General features: G+C 37.7%; 1 protein-coding gene across 1 annotated transcript in view; it reads right to left on the bottom strand.

Annotated features, from left to right (window-relative positions):
* The window catches only part of ankfn1b (ankyrin repeat and fibronectin type III domain containing 1b), a gene marked incomplete at both ends in the record, with an annotated part of 119,106 nt that overhangs the window by 45,118 nt on the left and 59,283 nt on the right, over positions 1–14,705 (bottom strand). Inside the window, one exon of the mRNA XM_079260575.1 lies at positions 3,668–3,708. Within this exon, the coding sequence (XP_079116701.1) occupies positions 3,668–3,708 (41 nt within the window). The remainder of the gene's footprint in view (positions 1–3,667; positions 3,709–14,705) is intronic.

Genomic DNA, 14,705 nt, shown 5'->3' with positions numbered 1-14,705 from the left:
GCCTGCCTACTAGTTAATGACCCATGATTCCCTGAAACATCCTGTGAAAAAGCACTTGCAGAGCTCCAAGTAGGATGCAATGGAAACATGAGTAAAGTTTATCCTTTCCTTAGCTGATAAAAAAAAAAGTAACTGAGAATTTTTAGGGAGACAACCTTAACAATCAGTATATGCATATGTTTAACCTTGTATGTTTTGAAATGAACACTGATCTTGGTGGAATTTAAGTGACTACATTTAAAGTATGCTTTAATAAATGCAAATGAAATAGGAGTAATGAATATTGCAATAGTAAGATACACCTGATAATCTCTTCTGTGGAAGCAAATGGGTGAGAAAACGTGAGCTGAAGAAAAGATAACAGAGGGTTTTTTTTTTTTTTTTGTTTTTTTTTTAACACACACTAGAGCCAAAAGCAAGGAAAAACACATTGTGATTGAATCCTTTTACTTATCATTTGTTTCACATGATAAGTTTGAGGTGGAAAAGCAGCTGCATATGAACTTATATAATGTTTGCTATTTTTACTGCTGCTTGTTTATTTATTCACATGTTATGTGTTGTCCTAAATCAGCAGTCTCTTTTTCCTTATTCTTATTCTTGGGCAGACTCCCATTACTTGTCATCCTTGTGGAACCCAGATGCTTGTATCCTGGCAACAGATTTCTCCAACTCTGGTGCACAGAGTACTCACTGTACCAGCACACAAGGCATGCCAAACATACAAAATCATAAGAAACAATAATAAACAAAATTAAAAAATACATAATAAATAAATAAGTATCTTGCCCAAAGACTGCTGGGATATACTCCAGCTCCCAACCCTTCACTTGACTAGGAGATTCGGAAAATGAATGAATGAATGTAATAAGTAAGTAAGTAAAATTCATGTTCTTTATAATCATGATGCAAATCTCAAAATGCCCAACAAATCTCAAAAGACATGTTTAAAGCTGTATTTTCAGGAATAATCTCTTTTAGACCTCGAGGGCCACGATTCTGAAGGTTTTAGATCTACCTCTACACCAGCACACAATACTGAAATGACCAGGTCATTAAAGTGGAACTATTATGTGCATTACAGGCTAATTTATTTTTATTTCTGAGACCAGAAGGGCTGAGATTAATCGAGTTATTGTCTCAAATCGCTTTATTTATTCAGACCGACCCTCTCCGTAGGCTGTCAGATCAGCCTGTGAGCAAAACGAGTGGATTGAGACTCTACTGCATTAAGCCCCGCCTCCCGCCACTGCACTACATCGGGAGCGCGCACCGCAACTGCTTTCGCCGTCATTGTAGCATCTCATAAACAGAAGGATTAGGCTAATATGAACTCAATAAAAAAAACAAAATACAATGTCAACACATAGCATACAGCCCTACATGTTGGAACCTGAATCAGAGCCTGAAAACAAAGTGGAAAACAGCAACCCACAGCAACGAATGCAGCAGGATGTCTCTCTTTGGTAAACTCACCAGTCATCGTTGGAAATAACTTTATCCCACGTTTTCCACCCGCCTGATGTATTTGTACATGCCATTGTTAACCAGTAGAAGGTAACCAATCACCGAACCTTATCCCAGGGGACGTCACAAGGATTTCCAAGTAGAAAAAAACTCTCTAAAACGATGCGTTTTTTGTCGCCATGGAAACCAAATGGAGAGAGTGCTGGAACTCAAACTCAAACTCAAACATGCGTTTAGGTGATAAAAAACAGTGTTGTTCATATGTCTGATGAGGATTCAACACTGTAACACTGTAGAAAGCTCAGAAAACTCGAAATACCATAATAGCACCCTTTTAAACTGGCTGATGCAAAACTTGACAAGCTGTTTGGGAAGTCCACTTCATCAGAAAGAGTTGTTGAGCAGAAAATAATTTAAAACCTGCAGGAGAGTGGCCCATGAGAGCAGGAACTGCACATACCTGCTGTACATATATTAAAAAATAAACTATCTGCAGCTTTTACAGCACTTGGCTGTTTAAAGCTCAAAAATACATTCAAGAAGATTAAATACAAAGTTGCACTCAAAGTAATGAAATACCAAAAACATAACTTTCTAAAAGGGCAAGCTAATGAACTGAATCTGAATTTCTAATCAGGCTCAAAATGAACAAACCTAAAAAGTCATGGATGTTTTAAAAAAAAAAAAACTACATTTATACTGTCTTTGAAATAAAAACTCAGACACATAGACTGGAGATACACTGTACATTTGTTAAGATAAGTATGGGTGACCACGTGTTGCTATGAAACTGTAACACATGTAGCTAATTTTGTATGATTAAAGCTCATGCTACGGATAGGCTCCCACTTTGATATTAAATGTTGGGTCCCACTCTGCAGGACCACAACTCAATCTAGCATCGATGGCTCAGAGCAAAGACAGACTGTTTTTGAATTAAAAGGGTTATTGACATCAAAAGTTTCTACTACAGACCAATGAATGTCCTTAAAGAGGACTGTGTATTCATATCAAATGCAAACGACAAAAATGAGTGGTTACCTGGTAACAGGAGATAAAGCAAGTTTCCTTCTTTAACATAATAAAAAGAAATTAAACTGGAGAAAGGATCTCAGATGAAAAGCTTCTCATCTCCTGCTGTTACATGTTTATGGACAGTATAGTTTATCTGACTGCATATTTTCGCTAACACAAGATTTTATACTCTTGTTTTACTGTCACAGAAATACTTCCATTCTGCTCAATCTAAGTACTGCCTCGCTGAGAAAAGCAAATGCCTGAGAAGTATTACTGTTACAGTACGGATTATGGATCAGGCTTATAATCCTGATTTGCTTTGGAAACATGCTCAAACACTCAAAGAAATACGATGGCATTGACACCCAGATGAAGGTCAAATTCTTAAACGAGCAGAGTGATGTTGTGACTTTGCCACACTTGCAAATCAAAGCACAGTTCCATACTAACATGCTGGTTAGTAACCTCAAACAGAACTAAAGTGTTTCCCAAACCTTTGTACAAACCCAGAAGAACCTTATTATTATCAAAGCAATTTAGCAGTTTTCAAGTACTGAATGCTCCCCTATCATTGCAGCCACATCATGCAATGTGTAAAGCAATGGTGATGTACATGAAGAAAAAACAGAAAAAACAATGTTTCACTTTGGTTACCATAAATTGTCCTTAGGAAATGCAAGCATGGCTGGTTATTTGTCCCTCTGTTTTGGCCCTGCATTTGCTGGACTGGTGACCTGTCCAGGGTGTACCCGGCTTCTTGCCCAGTGATTGCTGGGATAGACTCCAGCTTCCCCACAACCCTTAATCACACTAAGTGGTTAAGAAAATGGATGGATGGATTTCACTTTATTGGCTGATTTAATTTCTAAGTTATTTGTTTTTGTCACATAAGTGCACACAGACACACTGTAGATTGGTTACTATGGTAACCCACCTCCAGATATTAAGACATATTGAGTATGTAAGTCAGAGTGTGGTGCAAATTACTAACACTGAGGTCAGCAAGGCAATTTTGTGGTGTATTTATGTAACATGTGGTTTGTCCCTTGTTTGTGTGAACCAGTGGTTAGAGTTTAAACCGTGTCAATTTGTTTGGTCTTTTTTTGCTCTTCTGAAGAGCTCAAATGAGGAGGGTAACTATGCAGGTGAGTGCTGATGATGCAGGTTAACAGAGGGGACTTACTTCTTGTGCTGGTTCTCCTTTCGGTCTGCAGAGCCCAGACTCTGGAAATAAGAGGAAAACATTGACATTAGAGATAAAATCAAGTATGCAATTCAAAGTGATGAAAATGAAGTAGAATTGAGGTAAAACCAATAAATGTAACTTTTTTCAATGATACATTTTAATTATTTCACAATCATTTTTACATGATTGACAGTAATGTTTGTCTAAATTTTCCTTTCATGACCTTCAGGTCATGCCAATCAAATGGTTAGTGCCACCATGCAATTATATCTTCAATCACCTATAATGTGGTCTTACCATATACAGTTATCTATAAACTGTCATTTTTGGTCAAAAGCTTGTATGCCTTTCTTTTTAAAGACAAATTAAACTGACAGAGAAGAGATTAAGGAACGACAAACACTGTTTCCTTAAATATGAAGTCAACTGAGTTCAGAAACTGCTAGTACAAACTGATACCCCCTGCCAGCTCGACTCTATGGGGTACATTTAAATGCAACCCTCCAGCAGAGCCAACCTTTTAGGCACACATGCACGCACACACACTGACATAAAAATGCACTTTAACATACAGATGCAGACACACAAATAGTAATATTTAGAGGCGATACACTCTGAGACAAACCTGAACTGGGCAAAAGACAGACACACATATGTATAGAGACTTTACTGGCCTTGGGCTGAATGTATTCTTAGACTTATTGTGTCGCTGTTTTGCATTTTCATTTTGGAAATAACATTAACTTACACCAACCACTACTATGCTAAATCACGACAACACCTTGGGACTCGGTAGGGAAACTAAGGCCTATGGCGAGTGGGCCGAACCAGTACAGTCAACCATTTGTGAACCAAACTGCTCTGTGTTAAAAGTTAAGAGCAACTATGCAAAAAGATGGCAGCTAGTTGTCTCGTTTCTCTTGAAAAGGACATCTGTCTTGTGAATTCAAAGAGGTGATTATCACAATAAAACAGTGCTGGCAAGCTTCAAAATGTATGAAATGCCTGAAGCTGTTCAAGCGCAGACACTTTGTGAGGTTCATAAAGGTAGTGTCTTTGAGAAAAAGTGACAAAAAAAACATTTACTCTTTTAAACCTTAAATTGAGCATCTAAGATAACAGCTGCTTTAATTCTGTGTGTGTGTGTGTGTGTGTGTGTGTGTGTGTGTGTGTGTGTGTGTTTTTGCGCTTTTATGTGAGTGGTACAGTGGCATTTTGACCAGCACCTGACTTCTCAGTGCATATACGATGCCTTCATATGGTTTTATCCTCCTGTTGGTAACAGGATATGGCGCACAGAGGGGGTAACCTTTCACCCCCCCACAGCTTCCCCACTGTGCCTTCAGGTAGTACCACTCTCCTGAGAGGGAAGACAACAGGTGGGTGTGCTTCTTTTGACAGAAAGACCTGTGGGAGGCTAAAGGAGGTCTATTTTAGGACCATCTATCAGAATGAACAATTGATTGGCATCAGAGCATGAAAAGGTGCAGCTAGAAAAGTATAAGCAGCAGCATTAAAGTGGGATATCAAGTGTTTTGTCTAAAGCGGTCGTTATTAAGAATTTCTGCATTTTTTTCTTTATTCAAAACCTGCAAGGTGATCTAGCTTGGCTTCCAAATGAGGAATGTACAGTATATATCTATCTGAACTGCTGCATGTGTACTCTTTCAGGTATAAATACAGCTTTTCCATTGTATCTGTGGATTGACTCTCCAAGTGCAGAATATTCTGCATTCAAAGACTGGGTTTGCTTTCACAGTTTGACTCATTACTCATCTGTCCTGTGAACACACTTTCCAGTACTTCAGTGAATCCGAGCAGACAGTTCATCTGTTTACACTTTGGAATTAATCTTCTGTCTTCTGTCATATCATTAATGAACATAAGTGGCTGTTGAAAACAATACATGGGATGCTATCAAACTGTCTCCACGAGTTTTTCAGAGGATGATGTGTGATTTTGATCATGAGCTGCTTCATACTTTTTCGTCCCTGTCATTGTAATGCAACTACCACTTAGTTTCTAATAGCTGAAGTACATTGGCTTTTTAAGTCCAGAACTTTCTATTCAGGAAGTTATGAATGGTTAAATGTGCTAAACCTCTTGTGTCTACACTCATTAAGTATTTATGGTACACTTGGATGATGGTATGCCTTCTTCCTGCTCGTCACTTGTTTGGAGCTGATTGTTAAGATGTCTGAATACATCCTGCTCGTCTTAGTTTGACAAGCTTTGCATTTGCATGAAGTCCTTATAACTTCATGTGAAAATGTCGCAGCAGCAACTTCCAAATGTAAATAACAAACATGGATATTTCTGAACCAGATGTTGCTACAGTTTTACAAACATAACCAGCTTACACCTGTACATGAAATGGAAATATGTATGAATATGCAATTTTATCTGACAGCACTGCAGCTGATATTTTTTTTATCTTTTATTTACAGACGCTCACGCTTATGATAGAACAAAAAGATTATGTGAATTACCTTTAACATACATGAGCGACAAATATTTTGGCTAAATGTGCATGAGAGAAGAAGAATGTGAGTATAACACATGACAAAGCTGTATTCAATGCATAAATAGTAATATAAAAACACTGGTTAAATGATGAAATTATGGTGATTTTGAGTTTACTTAATATTGGTTATTGGAATTCACTGTGCATATACAGCATTCTGGTATCTTCGGATATGTAATTCATATTTTTCAGGTAATTAAAAAAAAAAAAACAACAACCCTGTGATGTATTTTGGATACCATATTATTATCAATGTTTATATACACATATATTATTTATTACTATTTTTTTTAACTTTATATATATTTCAATTTGATTTCAATTTTGTTTTCTGTTGTTTGTTTTTTTTTTTTTAACACATTTTTATAAAAATGAAATTGCAAATGAAAGACATAAGGCAATTGCAACAGCATTTCCACCTTGCTCCACCACTACAAACAAGATTTGATTGTAATCTTGCAAATAACAATTTATCTAATTAAATTATGCAAAGTGTTTTCCCATTCAGAAAACATTGTTAAATAAACAAACAAATACATAAGCAAATACTACTGAGTGCATCAGACCAGACAAAAACCAGAACTATTCATAAAAGCGTGTTCACTTTACTTAGTCATTGGAAACCATTTTTAGACCTGTGTGGTCATAGAAAACATAAAGAAAGGTTAAAATTTAGTTTTTTTTAAGTGTTTATGAATGTAATAATAAAGCTCCACAGGAATGAGGTTTACCTACAGGATGAAGTCAGCATCTATCGTTGTGAATGTGTGCAGGGAAGCAGGTGTGTAAATGCCTTTACATCAGGCATCAAGAGAAACTTGGCGTGCCCTCACAGCTGTGAAATCACACTGACAGGATACTATAAGCAGTTTTCATGCCAAATGCCTTAAAAGCATAATCCCCTTAGCATGTGTTTCTACAAATACTGACACACGAGCAAACCAAACACAGAAGGAGCAGTAGAACTTAAAAATGCACGCACAAGAGGTCAAACACACATGCAAGCACAAATTACATATTTTTAGAACACCTTCACTTTGCATCCATTAATTCCAGCACTCACACACATGCATACCTGTAGCGTCTAACGTCACCCTGCTCCCCCTGCCTTGCTTTTCTCTCGTTTCCAACACCAAAAGTCCTCAATGTGGTGTTTCAGCTGCGACTCTGACTGCTGTACACCTGGCCAACTTCAACTCCCAAGCTCTGTTTCTCTGCAACTCTCTATTTTCTGTCTAAAGCTGTTCGTCACACGAAGGTTTGCGAAAGCTTGCTCCAATGGTGGCTGCGACCGCCACTGACTTGTTGTACTTTAATTGTGGTTGCTAGGCGATAAGCTTCTCCAATTCTGCACACAGAGTGGAGGGGAGGACAGGAGAGGGGAGGAGGGGGAGAGAGTGAGAGAATAGGTGGGGGGTGAGGAGGAAATGCTAGTTATAGACACAGTAGCTTGAAAGAATGATTGGGAGACGAGAGGGGAGAGGTTTGCAGGAGAGGAGGAAGTTGTACAGATGAGAGTCGTGAATGGAGCAGAGAGATCTCTCAGAGCAGGTGAAACCGCTTCATTACCACTGGAAACAATCCGTGGAACCTGCTCCAGGAAAGCTGGAGCAACAACTTCCTCAGAAAGGGTCGCCATCAATACTTTGAATGCACAGTAATATTTGGAGAGTTTCTGTACTCACATCTGTGTTTTCTGCTCGAGCGGCAAAGTGCTTTTGTTTGCATTCTGCTCATTAAGTGTGGAAAATGTCAAACATGAGCTTACGGTGAAGCGTGTTGGGACCGTTCACATCTACAATATAGCAGCAGGCATAATATGAGCTAATTAAGTTCGTTCATTCAATTCTGGTCCTAAGTACCAATTCCTGACTCCACAAGTATTGTAAGCAAAAACAAACAAACACAAAAACAAGCAAAAAATGAATGAAGTAGGATATAGCACTTAAGAATTCATGCTAATGAATTAAAGACAGTTAAAAAAAACCACACAAACAAACAACCAAAAAAAACCAAAATAACCCCACCTGATTTCAGTCTCCCTTCACTGCATCGGACATGTGCAATAAATTTCAACATCACACTCCCACCTCAAAGGTAAAACAATCCATCCTCCCTATCTTGACCTCATCTCAGCTTAATTAAATCTTTTAAGATATTGTTTTATTGCTTTGGTATTAAAGCAACACAGAATAAGTTCCAGCATTTAATCTCTATGCTTCAGACTAGTTTTAATGCCACACTGAGATTCATAAGGCACGTTCCTGGAGCCACTGTTGTTCCACGCTGGGGCTAAGAAACCACACTTACCAACTTTCTTCCAGCTGTTTTTTGCTTTACAGCACGACATCACATACCAACAACAGGGTAACAACCCGCAAGTCATCCTGAACACGCACCATGGCCGATTCAGCAAAGAAACACAGGAGTACATTGTCAGGTTTGCCGGAAAGAGCTCAGAGAAGAGAAAGGATGCAAGTAGGTTGCTAGTTTAGCCTTTGTTAAGGGGCACCAAAGTGCAAAAAAAATCTGCCCAAGTTTGCTTTCATACTAAGTTATCATCAGCAAAAATTAAATTAGTTAATAATGCACTACTTTTACTTTGTTTAATGTTCTGGATTCTGACAAGAAATTTAAACTTGTAGTTGGTGGTCTTTCATTGTATTGTGATCAAAAACAGGAAATTCAGAATTTCAATATGCACCAGCCTCCAGTTACAAAACCAGCTGGTTAAAAGTAGCCCATGTGAGAAAAGATTTTTAAAACTATGAAAACTCAAATAAAGCAGAAGACTGGTCCAGCAGTGAAGCCTAGAAGAAACGAAGTGTAACTCCAGCATTATTGTATGTGGTGAGCTGTTTTAACAACCAGTCAATTCAACACACAAATCCTAGCAAGCTTGAGCATGAAAGAATGACTGGTTCAAGTTTAGAAAAGGAAAAACTCAAGTACCTAAGAATAAAATTGCCTGTTTAGAAACGTTGATTATAAGTTTAACTGTGAATTAGAGCAAAAATGTACTGTCTTATAGTTTGCATTTGTGATAATCTGAGAAAAGTCTCCATCCATATAAGCAAGTGGTGGACTGGAGCTTTCCACTCCATAAAATCAGTTACTTTGGAAAAATTAGATAAATTCTGAATATAAAGAGAAACTGTGGAGCTATATTTCTGTGGACCTTTGACTAATGTTCATTGCAGGTATAACATTCAAATTTAAAGAAATTGTACCGACTCGTGAATTTAAAGCATAAAACATTTTCTTTGAATTCACATCAGTTGGGTTTAAGTTAAAAGATAATGTCATCAGTTTACAAATGGCAATGGATTTAGTCATAGATAGTCACTCTCCTTCACTGACATCATGAGTCATACTTTCACCTAAAAGTAAAATTACCACAAGTATATAGTGGTTTGCTGCACTGATGACAATTACTGTTGTCACACAGATTAGTATATTTAAGTTAATGATATGCTTTTAGGAACATTTGATTATAAAAGCAGAGGAAAATCTGTAAAACAGACTCACCAGGATTATCTACAAACATACTGGTTTGAAGCCAATAAGGAATATCGAGTAAAATTGAATTTACTTCTGCTACATAATTTTAACAGCATTAGTCAAGCTTAATACGAAATTTATACTTAATATAATTTATAATACACAAAGATATTTTGGAGGCTTATTAGTTTTTAAATCATTACTCAGAATTTAATTAAATTGGATTCACAATTTCTTAAAGTTTATTAAAAAGTTTATTTTATATATATATATATATATATATATATATATATATATATATATACATACATACATATATATATATATATATATATATATATATATATATATATATATATATATATATATATATATACACATATATACATATACATATATATATATATATATATATATATATATATATATATATATATATATATATATGTATATATATATATATATATATATATATATATATATATATATATATATATATATATATATACATACATATATATATATATATATATATATATGTATATAGCTACAAACAAAGCTACAAACTGTAAATCCAGAAAGGAGGGCAAAGGGCAGCCAAACTACCAGCAATAACATATGCACACTAACAGTCAAAGGTTTGGATAAACTTTTCCATTAAATCTTACAGTAACTGCGTGTCCAAAGTCTTGACTGCCAATCAGCCTGAAATTCCCAAAGGCTTTTCAGAGATGTGGTGATTTAAAGTGCAGCGAGGAGAGTACCATAAGTTTTAGGCTTTGATGGAAAAGCACAATGTTCTTTTGTCGGAAACCAACGTTACAACCCCAGCAATGCCCTCCTCAGTGATTGTGTTGCATACAGATGATAGCATGGGACATTCATGCAGCCTCACTACAATGGCCCGACCCACACTGAGGTGGTACTCAACTGTAGTGAAAACTACTTAAACAGGGTCGAGTCAAGCTGAGTGGGTAAGAGTGGCAAAGCGGCTCAAATCTGAGATGTATGTCTGGATGAGGCAACTTCAGGCTTTGTGGTTATTAGCAATATGCCACAATTAATACTAAATCTAACAGGAAGCCGATGACGCAGAGCCACAACAGATAATGAGTACAATTACTGATAAATGAGTACAATGACATTACAATTACAAAAACATGTAATACCTAAGTCAGTTGAAAGAAATGATTTAAGGAAATGTGTTGAGCTGGAAAAATAAGATTGAACCACATGTTTGACACGAGCATCAAAACTAAGGTTAGAATGAAATATTACCCCAAGATTTCTAGCAGTCAGGATGATATTATCTAAAAGGCCTAAAACAACAGAACTGATACAATCATTGAGGACCAAACAGAATAACCTCAGCTCAATTTTTTGTTTGTTTTATCAACTCACATTAAAACTGATCTCCTATGACGTCTCTTGCTATTGTTGAAGTTGTAAAAAGGAGCAAAAAAAGTGTTGAAAGCCTTCACATAAAGTTTGGCCCAATGTGTGACTTTTTCCCCCCTCTTTTTGTGAAAAGAAAAGACGCTGTTCATCAGCATCAAGTGGTTGATTGAATCAGATTAAAATTGCCTGAAGAGTAACATTTCTGTAACGGCGTGCGCAGTCTGACAGCCCACGCTGCTCTTTACACCATGAACTGCTTTTTCAGATTAGCCTGACCTTTTATGGGACATTTTGGCCTGTGGTATCCTGAGGGCAAGCCCTTTACATCAATGTGGCCATGACACTCTTAACTCACTGCAAACCATAAATGGACAATTTCCATCATCTGTGTCACGACTGTTGCGTTTTAGTTATTTATTTAGACTGAGTCATTCTTTAATATATAAAGAATGAGTCATTCAGCACCTATGGAACTTATTTTGCGGTCTGGATTGTAACAGAAACATGAACTAAAAGTGTTTGTAGACGTAAACTAAGCGGAAAAAAAAGAATACTTTTTGTAAGTGTCTTGCTTTCTCTTGATGTTTTATTGTGCTGTGTGCTGCCTGAGCATACAGATGTACAGGGATTGCTCAAAGCTGGTGGAAAATGTCAGGCATACTGGCAACACGCTAAAAGGCTACAGACAAATGTTGCCATCTTGTCTTTTAATATCCTCCTGTTTCTACTTGTGGCCATGTCCCCAAGCATCCTTGATTTCCTAAAGGAAAAAAAAAATCCACCTGCCACTTTCTGGAGATGAGACTGGAGGGTCACAGCAGGTTCCCCCGACACCTGCCAGTCAAAATTTTTTTTTTGTTTGTTTTTTCAGATTATATCTCATGCAGGTATAACAGCACAACAGCAGCAGATGCAAATTAACACACCATTTATTCTCATGCACACATCGCTCTAAACATACATCCCTTGTGGGGCTCCCAGTAGGTTCCTGGTGGCCTTTGTAGCAAACCTTTCAGATTCAGGCATCTGGGAAAGAAGTGTGACTGTGGCCTCAGGACAAACACAACAACAGAAAGTTTTCCAACAATAAATCATGTTTTTACACCTGTTAGCTTTTACACCAGTCATTAAATATACAGTGCTGGGGAAAAGTTTTTAATACTTTTTATTTAAAAATGTTGTTTTTCTTAATCAATTTACAATGATCAATGCAAAACTGAAAAATATATTTTATAAAAATGATATAGGAAAATTGGTTAAGGCTACTGTGCTCTGCACATTTTAATAACGTTGATTTACTTAGTTTTTTTTAAATACATTTGTGCCTTGATAAATCCTGTCTTGCATTTCTAATGACTTTTATTTACACCATATTGGCTTAGCTGAAGTTCTGGCATACACCAGCCGCTGTGAGAAAGATGTCACTCTTTCCAAAATATGTCTAATGAATGCATTTAGACACAAGTTGACACCACTTACATTGTGGAAGCATCTCAAGAGCCACTGACAGCAGTAGCATGTACTAGAGCAGCAACTGTCACAACAAAGGATGTGAAATTAAAATGGTTTTGCAATATTTTCCTTTTTTAATACCTAATCATTTATTTTTATCATTTGCAAATAAAAGATTCCAGTGTTTTGTTAGACGACTGTATAAAAATCCACTCACATAAACCTAAGTAACAGGGAAAAGAAGGAAAGAAATTGCAGGACAAGGGCTGGTGGTAGCTGTCAGAAATGCAGTGAATAGATGACTAATAGGAAGACAGGCTGGAAAACAGCCGTACACATAGCAGGTGTATGCAAAAAGAGAAAACAATAAGGTGATACGTCTTCAGATCACGCCGACCAGTCATAAACTGTAAGCAGCACTGAATGATGAGAGTGACAGGGTGGGTCTTCTGCCCATCTGCCTCACTGTCTCCACTTTTACAATTTCATTATTTGTTTAGGATTCTCCCTCCCAAGTCTTGTGGTCTGGGGACCAAAGGGACCAAAACATGGTTCATAAATCAACCCAGCACAGAGACTATGGATATTTACCCATAAATCACTGTGGCGGAGCCACCTACAATCAGACTAATGGGGTTGGAAGACGTGCTGTCATCCAAGCCATGATGTCACCAAGCCTGAGCTTGTGGGTGTTGATGTTGGTGGTGGGTCCCTGGTTCTGTGAGTTGTCTGTGTATGGGGAAGGGGATGTCTGGATATGTGGCTGTGGGTCTCAAGCTATGTGCGTGTGTGTAGGGGGGGTGTCTGAGTATGTGGTGGTAGGTCTACAGTTCTGCTTGTGTAAGTGTCTGTGGTGACTGAGTGTGTGTGTTGTATGTGGGAGGTAAGATGTCTGTTTATATGGGATTGTGTGTACGGGGGTGGCCAATGTGTGGGTGTGTGCATGATTTGTCTGTCAGTACATACTTTCATCATGTCTCTGCATTTATGTTACATTGATCTATGCACATTTGCAAGAGAACGAACTCACACACACATAGTGTGGACTTGCACATCTTGGAGCGCACTTTACACACTCAAATAAAACACACTCACTGACGTCCAGACATGTGCGCGCACACACGCACACACTTTGGTTTTGAGGTTATTGCTGGCTTACAATGGGTGTGGGATTCCATGGAGAAAATCTAAACAAGTCGAGTGGTTAGCACGAGTGTGCCACGTTTCCACACAATGGTGCTCATTGACATAAATAACGGGGGACTTTGTGAAATGGGACACCCATTAACTTCTCCCCCACAGATAATTGCCCATTAGATCTTGGAGGAGCACTTGATTGAGAAATAACTCAACTCCGATGCTAAATGCAACTTGTAATAATAAAACAGTCACGTTGTGAACGGAGCCTGGAATATGTTACGATGTGTTGGCTTTTCGTATCATCCAGCCAAGCGCTTGGATTATCAACAAAGAAAATGCTGTTTTGTTGTAGCTCTGCAGTCTCTGCCTTTGCATAAGATGAGCTTTGAACGTGGAAAAATGATGACAACAAGGGGGATAGGAGACAAAGAAAAGGGAACTGCAAATTAGAAAATATCATCAAATGCAGGAATAAATTATTACAGAAGAAACTGAGAAATATAGTGAAAGAAGAGTGGCGAGAAACTTGAAATAACCATCCTTTACAATTAGCTTTAAAAGTTTGGACAAGTTTGGACAAGTTTTTTAAAAAGTCAGTATGCACAGTTACGATGACTCATAAAAGTGTGCAAGGCATCCAGTACTGATGCTTCTTATGACGTTAACAATTTACTTATAGACGCCAGTGACGGCAGCCTTCACCTTTGATGAATCAGCGCCATGGTTTTGTTGTCAGCCCCACATATTCTCCGCAAATTGATGTGCCCGTGTCACTTCACAACCACTTACTGTCATTTGCCTCACTCCGTCCACATCCTCCGATTTGTAAGTGTCACAGAAGCACAAGTGATCTTGAGTATATGACTCATTCACAAAACCTAAATGCCTTCTGCGTACATCCCTCAGAGCGCACCACACACAACACTAAAGCAGGCACGGCAGCACAGGGTGAGTCAATGTTGATGACGACTGTCATCGTCATAGTTCAGCTCGGGTAAAACATTTACAGGCACTTGACGA

The sequence above is a fragment of the Telmatherina bonti genome (genome assembly GCF_933228915.1).
Source record: "Telmatherina bonti genome assembly, chromosome: 21".
Taxonomy (NCBI): Eukaryota; Metazoa; Chordata; class Actinopteri; order Atheriniformes; family Telmatherinidae; genus Telmatherina; species Telmatherina bonti.
The sequence above is the reverse complement of the archived record's forward strand: the minus strand, read 5'-3'. Positions and strand labels throughout refer to the sequence as shown.